General features: G+C 63.0%; 5 protein-coding genes across 5 annotated transcripts; 1 reads left to right on the top strand and 4 right to left on the bottom strand.

Annotated features, from left to right (window-relative positions):
• Positions 1-22: 22 nt before the first annotated feature.
• HRK1 (serine/threonine protein kinase) lies at positions 23-3,928 on the bottom strand (the record flags this gene model as incomplete). The annotated part of the gene is made up of 2 exons (XM_069352320.1): positions 23-2,599; positions 3,545-3,928. The coding sequence occupies 2 exons, from the start codon at positions 3,926-3,928 to the stop codon at positions 23-25; spliced, it is 2,961 nt and encodes a 986-aa protein (XP_069209738.1).
• Positions 3,929-5,508: 1,580 nt separating this feature from the next.
• SEC5 (Exocyst complex component S5) lies at positions 5,509-8,318 on the bottom strand (the record flags this gene model as incomplete). The annotated part of the gene is made up of 6 exons (XM_069352319.1): positions 5,509-5,754; positions 5,791-7,070; positions 7,105-7,328; positions 7,363-8,058; positions 8,094-8,247; positions 8,282-8,318. The coding sequence occupies 6 exons, from the start codon at positions 8,316-8,318 to the stop codon at positions 5,509-5,511; spliced, it is 2,637 nt and encodes an 878-aa protein (XP_069209737.1).
• Positions 8,319-8,564: 246 nt separating this feature from the next.
• Q8F55_003789 (uncharacterized protein) lies at positions 8,565-9,957 on the bottom strand (the record flags this gene model as incomplete). The annotated part of the gene is made up of 2 exons (XM_069352318.1): positions 8,565-9,571; positions 9,840-9,957. 2 exons carry the CDS (start codon positions 9,955-9,957, stop codon positions 8,565-8,567), a joined length of 1,125 nt encoding a protein of 374 aa, XP_069209736.1.
• Positions 9,958-10,305: 348 nt separating this feature from the next.
• LCB1 (serine palmitoyltransferase component) lies at positions 10,306-12,117 on the top strand (the record flags this gene model as incomplete). The annotated part of the gene is made up of 4 exons (XM_069352317.1): positions 10,306-10,575; positions 10,686-10,959; positions 11,041-11,387; positions 11,428-12,117. 4 exons carry the CDS (start codon positions 10,306-10,308, stop codon positions 12,115-12,117), a joined length of 1,581 nt encoding a protein of 526 aa, XP_069209735.1.
• A 146-nt stretch (positions 12,118-12,263) lies between these two features.
• HIS7 (Histidine biosynthesis bifunctional protein hisB) lies at positions 12,264-14,122 on the bottom strand (the record flags this gene model as incomplete). Its single annotated transcript, XM_069352316.1, has 3 exons — positions 12,264-13,904; positions 13,947-14,022; positions 14,058-14,122. 3 exons carry the CDS (start codon positions 14,120-14,122, stop codon positions 12,264-12,266), a joined length of 1,782 nt encoding a protein of 593 aa, XP_069209734.1.
• Positions 14,123-15,444: the final 1,322 nt, after the last annotated feature.

The following is a 15,444-nucleotide window of genomic DNA, read 5'->3' as shown; positions in this document are numbered from 1 at the left end:
CTTGAACGGCCCATCTCTACGCCTATCCAAACAGCTTCTTCTTTGGCTTCTCCTCCTGCACCACCTTGATGTGTTGGTGGTTGACGGGCCGTCCAGGGTTGTGCGAGCAGCACTCAATCGTCTGCAGCCAGTGGTCGCCCTCGTCCTCGTCATTGTCGACGCCAGTAATCTCGGATGGGGGGCGCGACAGCGCACCGCCACACTCCTGGCTGCCGCACGGGCACATCTGATCGTCGTTGCCCTCGCCGACAAGCAGGTCGGACAGGGTGCAGCGGATCGAAGGCTCGACCGCGAGCATGCGCATCAGAGCCGAGCGCGACTCGCGGGGCAACAGGCGGAAGATGGACTCGGCGCCACCAGACACAAACGTCCTTGTAGACGAGATCGACGCTGCTCTCTCACGGCGCTGCTGAACCTCTTGACGAGACTCCTGGCGGCTGGGCGCGTTGGACGCAATGGGCGCGCCAGGAACGCTCGGCATGGTCACCGAGCGATCCCGCCCAGTGGTAGAGCGCACGGGCCGGGGGATCGACTCTGAAGGCTCCGTCGACTCGGGCGACTGGGAAAAGACAAGGTCCTCCCTGCCCTCCTGTCCAGGCGACGTAGGGTGAGGAAGAGTCTTTTGCCGCACAGTGCGGCCGAATGGTCCCGTAGTCATGGCTGGGATACCGGCGCTGGGCAGAGACGCAGTCGAGTCGCCAGAGCGAGGGAAGATTGTGTCGCTGGGGTCCTGCTTGGGGCTGTCGTTGAGCTCCAGGCGGTCAACCCGAGGCGTCTGCGTGTCGCTCGACGAGCACGAGCCGACCGAAACGGCAGAGTCCGTGGGGGCAATGTCGCCAGAAGTCTTGCCCTCAACGGCCGTACCGGCAGTCGAGGACGACGCAGTGCGGAATGGCAGAGAGCTCGAGCCATCAGGCATGAGCGTACCACCGACCTTGGCCTCCGTCAGGCCGTTGGCAAACGAAGGAGCAGGCGTCTTGACAGGGGGCTTCCTGCAGAGGTCGGGGTGCGTGTTGACGTAGAGCTTGAAGCTCAGGTCCGTCTTGTAGTCGGGGATCTTCCAAGGGAAGCGGCGGAGAATCATGCACATGAAGATGATGGCCACGGACCAGACGTCCGTCAGACGGGGGTCATAAGTCTCCTTGGTGAGGACCTCGGGGGCCAGGTACGGGTCGGAACCCACGACACCCGAAGCAGGGATCTGGTGCTTGCCAGGGTAGTGGAACACGGTGGCCGTGCCAAAGTCGATGAGCTTGACAATGTTGTGGTTGGTCATGACACAGTTGTCGAGCTTGAGATCACGGTGCGCCAGACCCATGCTGTGGAGGTAGTTGACACCATCGATAATCTGGCGGAACACGCAGTAGATCTCTGCGCGGTTCATGCGGCCAGACATGACGACGCTGAAGAGGTCGTACGGGGCGTACTCCATGATCTCGTAGTAGTGGCCGTGGTCGTTGACAATGTCGACAGTCTCAATCACGTTGATGTGGTGGAGAGTGACGCCGACGCAGAACTCGGCGGTGACCTTGCGCAGGTACTCCTTCTCGCTCTCGCCCTGTCTCCTAGGACGGAACTCCTTGACAGCGTACGTAGTGCCGCCCGTCTTCTGGCTCGCCTTGATGAGTCTGACAGTGCCACCCGCACCGGAACCAAGGACACGGCCCCACTTTCCGTACTTCTTGGACAGGTGGGCGTGGGTAGCCTCGAAGGAATCTGATGGGTGGGTGAGGGCGACAACAGGCTCGGGGACACCGGGGTAGTCGTGGAGGTTCTTTGGTGTGGCGTGGCCCGACGTGTTGTGCTTGGGCGTGTGATGACCAGGGGTAGGGGCGGTCAAGCCAGTGGAGTGAGTGTCCATTTCTGACATGAGGAGGGTCGAGGTGCGCGAGGGGGCTGCCGACGAGGCGCGGGACCCATCCTTGTCCTGATGGGCCTTCTCGCGCTCCTTCTCCTTCTTCTTCTTGTCCGAGTGGTGGCCAAAAAAGGAAGCCAGCGAAGAGTGCGATTTCTCGCCATCCTTGTCGCGGTGGTGGTGTCGCATGAATCCGACAAGGTGGGTCGTGTGGTGGCCATGGTGCTGGTCACGATCTCTGCCGGCACCCTCGGGGAGGTTTGTGCTGCTCGAGGGAGCTGGGGTGGCGACACCCGAGTCGGGGACGCTGTTGCCAAACTCGCCACCGCGGAGCTGGGAGCCAGGCGTGGCAATACCGGGAGACGGGGAAGCTGACCCAGGACCACTGGCGTGCTTTGAAGGCTTGTCCTTGTCGTGGTGGCCGATGTGGTGGTTGAGGAAGCGCCTGAGGTCATGGAGGGGACCATTGTGCTTTTGCGACTTCTGGCGCGAGGGAGTCGGCGAGGGGGACACCGATGGGTTGGAAGGAGCGTGGTCGGCTTGCTTGGCCTGGCTTGGCGAGTAGGGGGCCTTGTCTCTGTCGCTGCTCGCGGGCGAGCCGGACGACGAATCGGAAAGACCGTGGGCTGCCGTGTGGCCATGAGAGAGGCCCGAGGGAATGGGACGGCCAGGGCGGGGCTGGGCAGGAGCAGCCGAAGCGGGGGCGGGGATCGCTGGCGAACCAGAGCGAGGCGAGAGGTCGTTCTAACGAGGAGTATCAGCACGGTGCTCCACGAAACGGACAAAAAAAGCCGGTCTAAGCGAGGCTGGGGAACGAGGGGGAAGTAGCGCACCTGCTCGCGCTGGTGTTGGTGATGCTGATGCTGGTGCTGGTGCTGGTGGGTCTGGTGCTGCTGGCGGACACTAGCACCACCAGCTCGCTGCCTTAGCCGCGACGACCACGCCCACCATGGGAGTGAGATACGAGTCGGGCGTGGCTTGTTGTGCTGCTTTCGGCCAATCATGACGGGATGAGGGAGTGTGAAGGGGGGGAGACGAGTAGGATTGATGCAATATAAGGTCTAGAGCGGGCTGGCAATCGCCATCCCCAACGCCTCCACAGAGCGTCGAGCTGAGCAGAGACTGGATTGACCCAGTATCACACACAGACGAAGTTGTGTTGGAGGCGTTTGGGGGTGTAGAGTGGAGCTTGTGGTGGAGAAGGGCGGAGATGGAGATGGCGATCGCGACGTGATTAAGTGCAACGACACCAATGCAGTCTGTGGCCAAGCGCGTCGTCCGGCCGACCGGAGAGTGCGCGACGCCGCCCGGGCCTGGCCAAGGCATGGCATGGGGATGATAAAGCATCGTCTGTTGACGGTGCAGTGCCGCCGCCAGTGGTGGACGAATAGCAATGACGCAGGCAGAGTGGGTCGTTCGGTGATCTGCGAGCCACCCGACGACACGACTCCTCGGCGCCCGAGGCATTGACGACTATGCCTCGTGCGGCGACAAGCGACAGGCTCGGCCGGCCGCAACGCACGACGCGCGACAATAACACCGGCCGGCGGCAGTGTGCAGTGTGCTGCAGCACTGCTCGCGCACTGCACGCACCGACCGCTGCCTGCACCAGCGAATCCGAAACCCGCCCTCGCCATGGGTGGGGCCACGATAGGAGAAAAACGCATAAAACCCACAGACGTCACTTACATTGTCGTGCCAGATTCCTCCTCGGGACGGCACCTTTCGAATGCTGCCGCCGTCCTCGATCTCGCCGAACATCGACTTGCGGCGGTCGTGATGGGGGTCGTGGGGGGCGGCTCCTGCTCCTGCTGCGGCGGCAGCGACGCCGGGGAATTCAGTCGAGCCCTCGGTCTCGGGCGGAGTGCCCGTTTCCGAAGGCGTGGCCGACTCTGGCGGGCTGTCTGCCGGCGTGTGGCCCTCGATGGGGGTGAGGACGCCGGGGCTGGGCAGGCCGTCGCGGTTTGTCAGAAACTCGCGGCCGTTGGCAGTCACGAGCGACAGGCGGCGGCCGTTGCCGCCGTTGAGAAAGTCGATCGACGACAGGGGGATTGCGGGTGCTGAGGAGAGCATGGTGGTGGGGTGGTGAATGGGGGGGAAGGTCGATGGGGGATGATGTCGCTGATGCTGTCGTGTCGATTCTTTGCCGAGTCTCTCTTCACAGGGGGCGGGGAGTTGGGTTGGAGGGGAAGGTCGGGGTTGCTTGTTCACAGTTCAAGGTATGGCTTTGTGCACGCAGAGTGCTTTGCTGGGGCTGGGTGCTTTACTGATTGTGGGTATGCCGACATTCAACAGTTGTGGATTGTGGTAGTGGTTGATGGGGCAGATGTGAGATGGATTGGGGGGCTTTGGGGGAGCGTGAACGTGCGGCGTGGCGGGGTAGTCACGGTGGTGATAACGGGGGGAAGACGTGTGCGGGGGGGAGGGAGGTGGGAGGGGGGATTCGAGTCGCGCAGTCGGCGCCGAGTGAGTGGTGCTTGGGGGTAGAGTGGTGATGACAATGGTGGTGGTGCACAGAGTCGACGAGGAGGTGACGACGAGTAGCGTCTGTGTAATGCTTGGTTGCACCTCGGCTCTCTACTTTTGGTGATGTAAGGAAAAGATCAGCGGGGAGGCGAGGTGGGTGGGTGGGTGTGGGTGGGTGGGACGTGTGTGATGGGGGCCGATGGTGACTGGCTGGACGCGGCGTTGCCTGGCCGCCGCCTGCCTAATTGCTCACTGCCAGTCGCTTACCCGCCCGCCCAAATGTCCCTCTCCCCCTCCCACTCTGAGCGCAGCCTTGGCGGAGAGATGCATCGGCCCTGCCCCTTCGTCGTCGCCGCCGCCGGCCGGCCGCCCGCCCTCCAGCCCGCCTGGTAAGCGGCGCAGGCGATTGACTGGGTGGGTGGGGTGGGTGGGTGTGCAATCAGGGCACCCAGCGACCAGTGACGCAGTTCCTCCTGCCCCCTCCCTCGGCCCCTCCCCTCCCGAGCCCTCTCCCCTCGCCGCCGCCACCGCTGCCGCCAAAAGCCTCCGCCCGCCGGCGCGTCAGTCTCGGCCGCGGGGCGGCAAGACGCTCACGGGAATCCCGCAACGCTGCTGACGCGCGCGCTCGCCAGTCCGTCCGCCAGCGTGCACAGCACGGACATTTACTGCCTCATGGCGAAACCGTTGCCGTCGGCACGTCGGCACGAAGCAGGGAGCGTGCCTCTGCCTCCCTCTGCCTCGTTTCGCAGCCCATTCGCAGAGGCAGTGGGCAACGCCGCAGCAGCCAGCACGCCAGTAAACACCAGGGAGCACCCCGGATCCAATCCATAGTCGACACCAAACGTCAGCGTCACTGCGACAGCCGGGCCGGGTCACCGCCGCCGCGTCGCCTCCCCGCCTGGGCACGGCTGGCCAAGCCGAGTCGGGTCGTGGCACGCAGACGACGCCTGGCGCGACGCACGCACACACACACACACCCATGAAACTGGAACCGTTCCTGCATCTGCCCCACTTTGCGGACTGCACCCCGCCCTCCGTCTCGGCACGCGCGCCGACGTTCTCCGCTCCGGAGAGGCGCCAAGAAAGCAACCTGTCTCACTGCATGCGCTACTATGACGCACACACTACCTCGGTGGGGAATCGCCGAGCCACTCGTCGTGGGGCAATTGATAAGGCCAAGCACATGTCTACTTCCTGGCAGAAGACGACGCTGGGGGTAAAGACCGCAAGCACATCGTCTCCACACCGGTGCCCCGCCGGCTGTCGGCCAAGAGGCGCCGCATCGCATCCAGGTCCCGCTGCAGTGTCTCGGGGGGCTGCTGCCGGCGGTACAGCTGTGCAATAATGTCGTACACCTCCTCGAGCGCCGCCTTGGCCTTCGGCGAGAGGTAGGCGGTGACGGACTGCTGCAGAAACTCCATTTCGAGCGTAGCCTAAACGTCAGACACAGCACACTCGCGCACACTCACGGTTAACATGCCGCCCGTGCCGAAGCGGCTGACGCGCTTGAACGACAGCAGCGCCGTCTCGGACACCTTGTCCACCAGCGTCTCGAGGATTCTCGGCACGAGGTCGACCGACACGTCGCCCACCTGCGCGTGCGCCTCGACGAGCTGCAGCACGACCTGGTGCATGTACGGCCGCACCTCCTTTGGTGTCGGCGCCTTGAGCCAGTCGATGCCAGAGTTGAGCACGCCGTTGCGCACGAGATCGCAGAGCTGGTCACCCCGCCGCGACGTGTAGTCCTCAAACACCGAGTCATACATTTCGGCCAGGGCCATGTCGAGCGTCTTGCGGTCAGACGACGCATCCACGTCGAGCAGAATGGTCATGCGCGCCGTCAACGCCGGCACGCCCGTCATGCGCAGTTGGTCAAATGCCGCAAGCGTGTACAGCAGGCGCGTCTCCTGCGACTGCACTGGCGTCGTGACCGAGTTTGAGCGGCCCGGCCGCGAGCTCTTCTTCTGCTCCTTTGCCAGCCCGAGAATGCCCGCAAACACGAGCTTCTCGGCCTCGACGAGGCTCTCGCGAATCTTGCGCTTGAACGTCGGCTGGACAACCACTGTTGGCTCGCCGCGCTGAGAGTGCGCAGAGTGTGGTCCAGGCGAGGCTGCAATCTTGCGGGCGGCGGTGAGGGCGCGCGTCTGCAGGTCGTCCACGAGCTTCAGATACCTCTCGTAGCCCTTTACCGCGCCGTCAGGCGACGACGTCGTCCAGTCGCCGAGGAGGTGCAGGGTCCGCGCGTCGCGCCACCACGTCGCTGTGACAACCTCCTCCATGCGCCAGCGGAGCGAGTCGACCATGCCGCGCGCGCCCGAGCTCGCCTCCTTGCCGACATCGATGACGGTGAGCTCGAGGGCACACTCGTGCACCTGGTCGACAATCTCCTGGGCAAAGTAGCACGCGGCGAGCACCGTCGTGCCGGCAGGCACAAACGACGGGACAGGACGGTCGGGCCCGTTGGACCCTTCGCGTCTCATGACCGTGTCGGCGACGGAAACATCGGAGAGGGTGAAGAACTGCGACAGGTAGCCAATGTAGCGCTTGACAATCTCGGACGCCATCTGCCTGCACGCCGACGCGGGGCGGTGCGACGCGCGCAGCGTGCCGCTCGAGTCGCGCTTGAGGTACCGGCCGTCCATGCACGCCTTTGCAATCTTCCAAAACCCAGGCAGGGTACGGATGACATAGTCGGAGAGCTTGGAGATCATGGCAATGATAGCAGCCCACGCGGCCTCGGTCGACGACGCTGCGAGTTAGCCTGGTTCTGTTTCCTCACTTACCCAGCAACGAGTTTGGCTTGTACTCTGGCGTGGCGAGCTGGCGGCGGAGCAGGTCGGTGAGCGGTGACGACGACGACGGCTCGTCACTCGCGGCTTTCTGCGCGTCCTTGATGACCTCCTGCGAGCGCTGGAACAGCGCGTCCATGCTGTCGCGGATAAAGCGGTGCTGGTAGTCGAGGTATGCCCAGGCTGGCTCATCCGACCCGTCGAGCTCGACGAGGATTCTGCCGTCAGCGTCGTCTCCCATCCCGAACCCACTCGAGCGTCTTCTCATGCTCGTCCACAGTCCGCCCCGGGTCCTTGAGCTGCACATCCAGCCGCTGCCGCATGTCGTCCATGACGCTCTCGACGCTCTCCCACACCTTGTCGAACACGCGGCGCTGGCGGGCGACCTGCTCCGCCGTGGTAGCCGGGACACCAGGCATCAGCGCGCCGGGGCTCGAGCGCGCCGAACGCAGGAACAGCCCCTTCTTGTAGTCCCGCAGCGCCTGGTCATACTTGCCCGCGTTGATCGAATCCAGCAGCTGGCCCGGCAAGTTGAACAGAAACTTGGACTTTTCAAACACGCCCAGCGTCGACCGCAGTTTCGACGCCTTGACCGCGTTCTCGAGCACCGGCAAAAAGACCTGGTCGGCGCGGTGGCCGGCCACCTTGAATATCTCGCGCAGCTCGCGCGTCCCGTGGTCCGTGTCCTCGCCGATGAACCCGTCGACCATGTCGCGATAGACGACGTCCGACGTCGCCTTGACCGTCACGAAGCGGTCAAAGTTCTCCTCGACGAGGATGCGGACCTGCTCGCTGCGCGACTCGAGCGCGTGCTCCAGGTGGCGCACGCCGCGCCGCAGGTCGTCGTACGACGCGTCCGGGTGCTGCACCGAGAGGAAGACTTTGGGGTCGAACGCTTTGGACGAGAGGAGCGTCGCGCCCCGCGTGCGTAGGTCCAGGTCGGCGTTGCTGCGGCGTGAGCACGCGCCAGAGGCTGTACTCACTTGTTCAGGTGCGAGAGAAGCCCCAGCGGGTCGATGTCATCCGCGCCGCCGCCGCCCTCGCTGGTCAGCGTGCCGGCCAACGGGCCCTCGACGTTGTGGTCCACGTCTTCCCATCGCTCTGGCGCCAGGCTCGACAGGTTGTAGCTTTTCAGCACTGCGCGTCAGCTTCGCTCCGGCTTCATACCCACACGTCGCCTCGTCAATGCCGTACAGGTTGTGCGACATGGCTGCGCGTCGTGCTGGGGTTGAGTGTTCGATACGTGGCGGTCACAACAATCGCGCCGAGGTGAACAGTGCAGGGGTCGTGCCAGCAAGTGACGTACGGTGGCACCGCGTCGTCCTTACGTAACCCGCTTTGACCTCTTCCCAATGCCACACAGGACGCGTCTTTCATGGAAGCTGGTACAATTCAACGCTACACAACATCTACACCTGTGCTCGAGCTACATGAAGACATCTGCCCTCGCCTCGCTACATGGAGACATCTGCCTCCGCCTCGCCGCCGTCACCCTCGGCGTCCCCATTCTCACCGCCGAGACCCACGCCCTCGAGCGCCTTGGTCATCTCCAAACGAGTCTGCCTCAGCGCCTGCCGCTGCGAGACAGCGTCTGGGGAAAGCTTGTCGGTGTAGCACGTGAAGATAAACCGAGACCCGGGAGGAGAGTTTTCATTCTCCTCCCAGACCAGCTTGAACTCGTACTCGGAAGGGCGAAAGAACACGACCGCGCCTGGGTTGAGGCGGACGCGGCGGTTAATCCCCTTGACGTACAGCTCGGCGGTGCCACCCGTTACTGTGACGACAGTGTAAAACCGACTAGAGTGTCCCTCTTCGAGACCCCAATCCGAAGACCCCGCCCCCCAGGACACGGAAAGAACAGTGCCGAGCCCGGCGAGGGTAGCTTGTAACGCGGTAGGAAAGAGCTTGTTGAAAAGATCCCTTGTTGCACGAGGGGCGCGGTTGGAATCGAGTTTCATATACTCGTACAGTGTCGCCGAGTTGTCTCGCATTTCTGGCACGATTTGGTGGTCCCATTTAGCCGAACGGTAGTAGGGGCGGGCCATCACCTCAGCCCATCGAGCGACAAGTGCCTGCACCTTGACGAGGAGGCCAGGCTGTTCTGCCACGCCGGACGAGTCTTCCAACGAGCCGGTGCCGAATTGTATGTGGGTGGTGTCTGATGCTGATACACCAGCAATCTCCCTGGCAGCATGATGAAGGGTGTTGGCTTCCTTCATTGAAAGGGTACTGCGGAGGCGGAGGAGCCCGCAAGCAGGACCAGACGGCGATGGACTTAGAATGGCCTTGTTGTGGGACGTCTCGAGAGGAAGGAAGGCACCGAGGTCGTCGCCAGTGAGAGACGGTTCACTTGGGAAGGGAATGCAAAGCTTTGGATAGCGCAGGCGCAGACGGTCGCGACCGGTTTCCTGGGGCCGACGACGACGAGAGGAGCTGGCGTTGGGGACGTCGGCAGACGATCCTGGGGGTCAGCGAGTTAACAATGGCCGTCAACCTTACCAATCGCCTGCAACTTGATATTTAAACTGCTAGACGCCTTCTTCTTCTTACTCGAAAAGGTCGCCATGACGATAGCCTCAAGGAGGGATGTACTTGTAGTGGGGGGATGGTGTGAAGAGTGGTGTTGTGTGAGGATGGTTGAGTGAGTACTCAGTGATGCCAGCCCGCCCCCGCCTTTTGAGGGAGGCTGAGGAGTGTCGTCCAACACAACAGTGATGCAAAATGGGCACTGATGGGCGACGGGCGCTGCGTCTGGCGCGTGTCTGGCGCGTCTGCCTCGTCCTGGGTGGCGCCGTCGAGTGGACCACCTCCACCGGGGACAACAGTGGCGGCGATTTTCGGCGACATTGACGATGTGGCAGCTCGCCACGTGGCAGAAAGAGCGACGCGGTTCGCGTCAGTGAACCCTGGGCGAGTGGGTAGGCAGAGGGGCGTGACCCACGGCCAGAGTGGGCTGGGCCAGCGCCCAGTGTGTGCTTTGGCTCGGTTGAGTGGGCTGAGTGGGCTTGGGTGCACGCAGGCGCAGGCGCGGGTCGTGTCCGAGTGAGAGAGACAGACGACTTGACACCACCACTGTGACTCCTGTCGTCCAAGTCGTGCCCAACAACCCACTCGTCTCCTTTTACACTCCTCACACTTGTTTCCTTCACCCGACAACACGTCGAACGGCGGACTGGCGAGCCTCAACAGCCCATCATGTCCACCACCCAATCCACGCCCACCGACATCTCGCCCGTCCTCATCCCAATCATCTCCTTCCTCTCCTCCACCCTCGAGTTTGTCGTCGACGCATTCCATCGTATCCCGGGCTCGCCCATCCTCGTCCGCTATGTCAAGTCTTCGTACCAGGACGACCCTTGGCGCTCGGCCCTCGAGCTCCTCCTCTTCGCCTATGCACTCCGCACCGTGTTCATGGGACGGACGCGCGGTGAAGGCGAAGGTGGAAAGCTGAAGCTCAGTGAGAAGGTACGTCGTCGTCGTCACTTTCGGTCAAGTGCCGCGTATGACAGGGGACGGGGGCGGCCTACGTCCGAGGGTGCAAGTCGTCTAGAGCATTCACTCACGCGACACTACAGGAAATCGACGAGCTCATCGACGAGTGGCAGCCCACTCCACTGGTCGCGCCATTGACCAACATTGAGCGCGACACGCTCACGTCGGTCCCTATCGTCTACGGCCAAAACGGCACCCATGTCAAGCTCTCCCCCAACGGCAAGCCAGTGCTCAACCTCGCCGTGTACGACTGGCTCGGATTTGTCGAGAACGAGCACATCAAGGATGTGGCCATCAAGACTCTCAGGGAGTACGGCGTGGGCTCGTGCGGACCCATGGGCTTTTACGGGACCATTGGTGGGTTGAGTGGCTGGCGCGAACAACAATGTCGCGTCGGATCGCTGTTGGACGTGCCTTTGACTAACACGACGCGCACAGACGTGCACACTCAGTTTGAGCGTGACCTCGCCGAGTTTCTCGACATGGAGTCGGCCATCATCTACGCCCAGTCGTTCTCGGCCGTCTCGTCGGTTATTCCTGCCTTTGCCAAGCGTGGTGACATTATCGTGGCCGACCGTGGCGTTAACTTTGCTATCCACAAGGGTCTCCAGCTGTCGCGTTCCCAGATCCGCTGGTACGCCCACGGCGACATGAAGGACCTCGAGCGTGTGCTGGCTCTCGTCGACCGCGAGATCAAGCGCAAGCGCGGCAAGCTCACCAAGCGGTTCATCGTCACTGAGGGCATCTTTGAGAACGACGGCATGATGGCGGATCTTCCCAAGATTGTGAGTTGTATAAATGGTCGCTATCAACTGACACTTCCAGATGGAGCTCAAGTACAAGTACAAGTACCGCCTGATCCTCGACGAGTCAATGTCTTTCGGCATGGTTGGCCAGCACGGCCGTGGTCTGACCGAGCACTACGGTATCCCCGGCTCCGAGGTCGACATTCTTGTCGGCTCCATGTCCAACAGCCTGGGCGCCGGTGGTGGTTTCTGCGCCGGCTCGTACGTTGTCACCAACCACCAGCGTATCAACTCTGCCGCGTCCGTCTTCTCGGCCGCCCTGCCCGCCATGCACGCTACCGTCTCGTCGGCTGCCACTGCCTTGATGGCCTCGCAGCCCAAGCTCCTCGCCGACCTGCAGACCAACATTCAGGCATTCAGGCAGCAGCTGAGCAAGATTGAGCCTTCGCCCTCGACCCCCGGCGCCTCGGACAACAAGGACGCGCTGATTTCGATTCCGTCGCACGAGCAATCGGCCCTGCTCCACATCTTCCTGGTCAACCCACCACCTACGCTCGAGGCCGAGGAGACGCTGTTGCAGGAGATTGTCGACGAGGCGCTGGCAAACGGCGTGCTGGTCACGCGCGCGCGCCGACTGCGTGGACAGGAGGTGTTTGACCCCGAGCCGAGCATCAAGGTGTCGCTCAGCGCCAACATGACGCGCAAGGAGGCGGAGAAGGCGGGCAAGACGCTGCGCGACGCGATTGTCAAGATTGCGGGCAGTGCGTGAAGTGGCCGCCGGGGCATACACATGACTGACGGGGTTTCTAGAACGCCGCTGAGTAGTCTTCTACGAGTCTTATAATGAGCGCGAGGGCCGCAGCCCATATGCCGCGTTGCATGCATTGATACCCAAAATCTACATTGTCGCGCTCTCTAGACGGCGAGGGTGGTGCGGCGGACGGGGAGGCCGTCAGTCTCGAGCGCGGCCTTGACGTCGTCGATGCCGACCTCGTCGCGGTGGAAGATGCCGGCGGCGAGGGCCGCCTCTGCGCCCGTCTTGACAAACACCTCCTCAAAGTCGGCGGGGGAGCCGGCGCCCGAGCTAGCCACGACGGGGATGGACACGGCGTCGCGGATGAGGCGGATGAGGTCGAGGTCAAAGCCCTTGCCCGAGCCGTCGCGGTCGACCGAGTTGATGAGCAGCTCGCCTGCGCCGAGGCGCTCGACGCCCTTAGCGAGCTGGATCACATCAATGTCGCGCACGTCGCGACCGCCGGAAATAGTCGACTGGTACCACCACGCCTTGCCCTGCTCCTCGGGCTTTGTGCGCGTCGTCGACGTCTCGCCCGTGACGAGACACGCGCGGTGCGCCTCGGGCACCTGCTCGATCCAGTTGGGCACCGTCGTGTCGTAGTAGACGCGCTTGGGGTCAAACGACACGACGACGGCCTGCGCGCCGTACGCCTTTGAAATCGTCTCGATGCCCGTCTTGCCGGTGAGCGCGGGCTCGCCGCGCGCCTCGCGCTCGAGCAACTCCTGCACGTTGATGACGGCCTCGGAGCCGATCGACACCTTGTCAGCGCCGGCGCGGAAGTAGGCGCCCGCCACCTCGAGCGCTGAGCGCGCCGTGCCGTCCGGGTCGACCGTGTCCTTGATTCCGCCGCCGACGGTGAGGGGCACAAACACCGTCTCGGCCGAGGCGCGGACGACGTCGAGCATCGGCTGGTCCTGGAGCGCCGAGCTGCGGAACGACGTAATGTTCAAAAAGCACACCTCGTCGGCGCCGGCGCGGTAGTACTTGCCGGCGAGGGAGACGGGCTTGCCGAGGTTACGGACGTTGCCGCCGTCCTCCTTCTCGCGGACGTCGTACTGGTCGCCCTTGGTGACGACGAGGTCGCCCTGGTCGTTGGAGCGGACGTCGAGGCACGCGACGATGCGCGACGTGAGGCCGGTTCCCTGGGCGCGCGCGGGGCGCGGGTCGGCAGGAACGAGCTGCGGTGCCGGGACGTCGGGGAGCGGGTGCGGCGCGCTCGAGACGTCGGCGACGGGCGCGTCGAGCCAGCGGCGCAGGAGGTCGAGTCCGGCCGGGCCGCTCTTCTCGGGGTGGAACTGGGTCGCAAAGACGTTGCCCCTGCGGATCGAGGACACAAACGTCTCGTTGCCGTACCGCGACAACGTGTACGCGTACTTGAGCAGCTCGGACTCGTCGGCCTTGCCGCGCAGCGCGGCGAACGAGTGCACAAAGTAGTAGTCCTCGTTGTCGAGGAGGAGGGCCTGCTCGTCGGCCGCGGGCGCGGTCGCGCGCCACGCGCCGTTCCAGCCCATGTGCGGGACGCTCTTCTTGCCGTTGCCGGCGTCGTTGGCGTCAAACTTGGAGATGGGGTACGGCACAATGCCGAGGCCCTTGGCACCGGTAGACTCCTCGGACGACTCGAATAGCACCTGCATGCCGATGCAGATGCCAAAGTAGGGCTTGCCCGACTGAATGTAGCGTTTCAATGGGGCCGCCATGCCAATGTCCTCGAGGCCCTGCGCCGCCTTGTAGAACGAGCCGACGCCGGGGAACACGAGTTTCTGGGGGGTTAGCGGGTGGTCCTACGATGGATCGGTACCCACGTCGGCCTTGTCAAAGTCCGACTCGTCCTTGATCCACTCAAAGTCGTAGCCGAGCTTGGTGATCGAGTTGGCAAGACTGGGCGTCAGTTGTGAGCTTGCGCCGCGACCCACCTCCGGACGTTGCCGGCTCCATAGTCGAGAATGTAGAGCTTGGGTCGTGATGTGTCGCCTGTCATGATGCGTGCGTGTCTAGGTGTAGGTGTCTAATGTTGAGTGCCGAGTGGTTATGTAGCGAGATGTTGCTGCTGCCTGCGGCATCGCGACTCGACTTTTGAACGACTCGATCGGCACTTGACGGCTGGGCCGACGGCCGGCACGGATCCAATTGGGGTAATGGGTTGAGGCGTCAGAATTCAAATACAGACCAGCCAGGCCTATTAGCACTCCTGGAGGGCAATACAGCATGTCGTCAGAGATGACTACCCAATCGATTGTCGACGCGCCAACTGACATTGTGAGTGTACTTACTGGCAGCAGAGACGTGCTGCACACTACACGTCGATCCCGGCGATGGAAGTGGCCCACACAGGCCACGCCCCAGCGTTTGTGGTAAGCAAGGTCCGTGCACACAGTGGCACCTGCAGCCTCATAACGGCTCGAAAACACTACTAATATCCACGGCCATAGGACTCAGAAAATACCGCATCCCGTCCGATCTGCGAAGTCAAGCTGAGTACCGCCTAGTTAGTACCATGGTGGGGGACCACATGGGAATCCTGGGTGTCGTGGTTTTTGCGTTTTGGAAGGAAGGTAGGGATTATGTAACGGGGGATGTGGTTCTGGTCACCGTAGGCTCGTCTACTTCGACATTCCGTCGGACGAAACTAACTTTGGCGGGGCACTGGCATGCCACTGCAGCCCCTGCGATGCCTACGGCTGACAATACCTTCGACGCCGGCCCAGGCTCGAGTCGATGTGATGCTGGAGGAACACTAGTCGCCCTTCCCCTTGTTGGCTGACGGCATGAGGAGGGGAAGGCATGCCCCCGCCACGGCTAATAACTGAGAGCTAAGGTGGCAGGCCCTGGGGATTCTAAGCATGTGGCACCCTCAGTAGCAAGCTTATGAAACTTGAGGACACGGCCGCAACCTTCGCGTTGCAACCTTCTACTTGACGACGTGCCCTGCCTCTTGTCGTTGTGCAGCAGGCGTTCGTCCCCCTGGCGGCTCCTGCGTGATCCGGCATCTGTGAACCTTTGCCCACCCCTTGCCGCCCCCCATTGCATCAACCGACAACACCCGCCATCGCAGCCGAAACGAGCAACAGCCGTGTAAGGTGCACTTATGAACTCGACATCGTCACTGGTGTGCCCGACAACCGGGAGTGTCGAGGAGTCCCGAGGCACTGTTGAACCAGGTACACCGGTTACGCGTTGCGCTGCTCTGAGTGGCTTAGGTCTGCTACGTTTTGGCCGTAACCACCGGGTCGAGGCCGAGCGGCCGCTGTCGGCCTACCGAGTCGTACGCGCGCGGTATGCGCTCCACCGCCGTCGTCATGG

This window comes from Vanrija albida, assembly GCF_041260175.1.
Source record: "Vanrija albida strain AlHP1 chromosome Unknown contig_3, whole genome shotgun sequence".
Classification (NCBI taxonomy): Eukaryota; Fungi; Basidiomycota; class Tremellomycetes; order Trichosporonales; family Trichosporonaceae; genus Vanrija; species Vanrija albida.
Note: the sequence above shows the minus strand (reverse complement) of the source record. Positions and strands in the feature narration are given on the sequence as shown.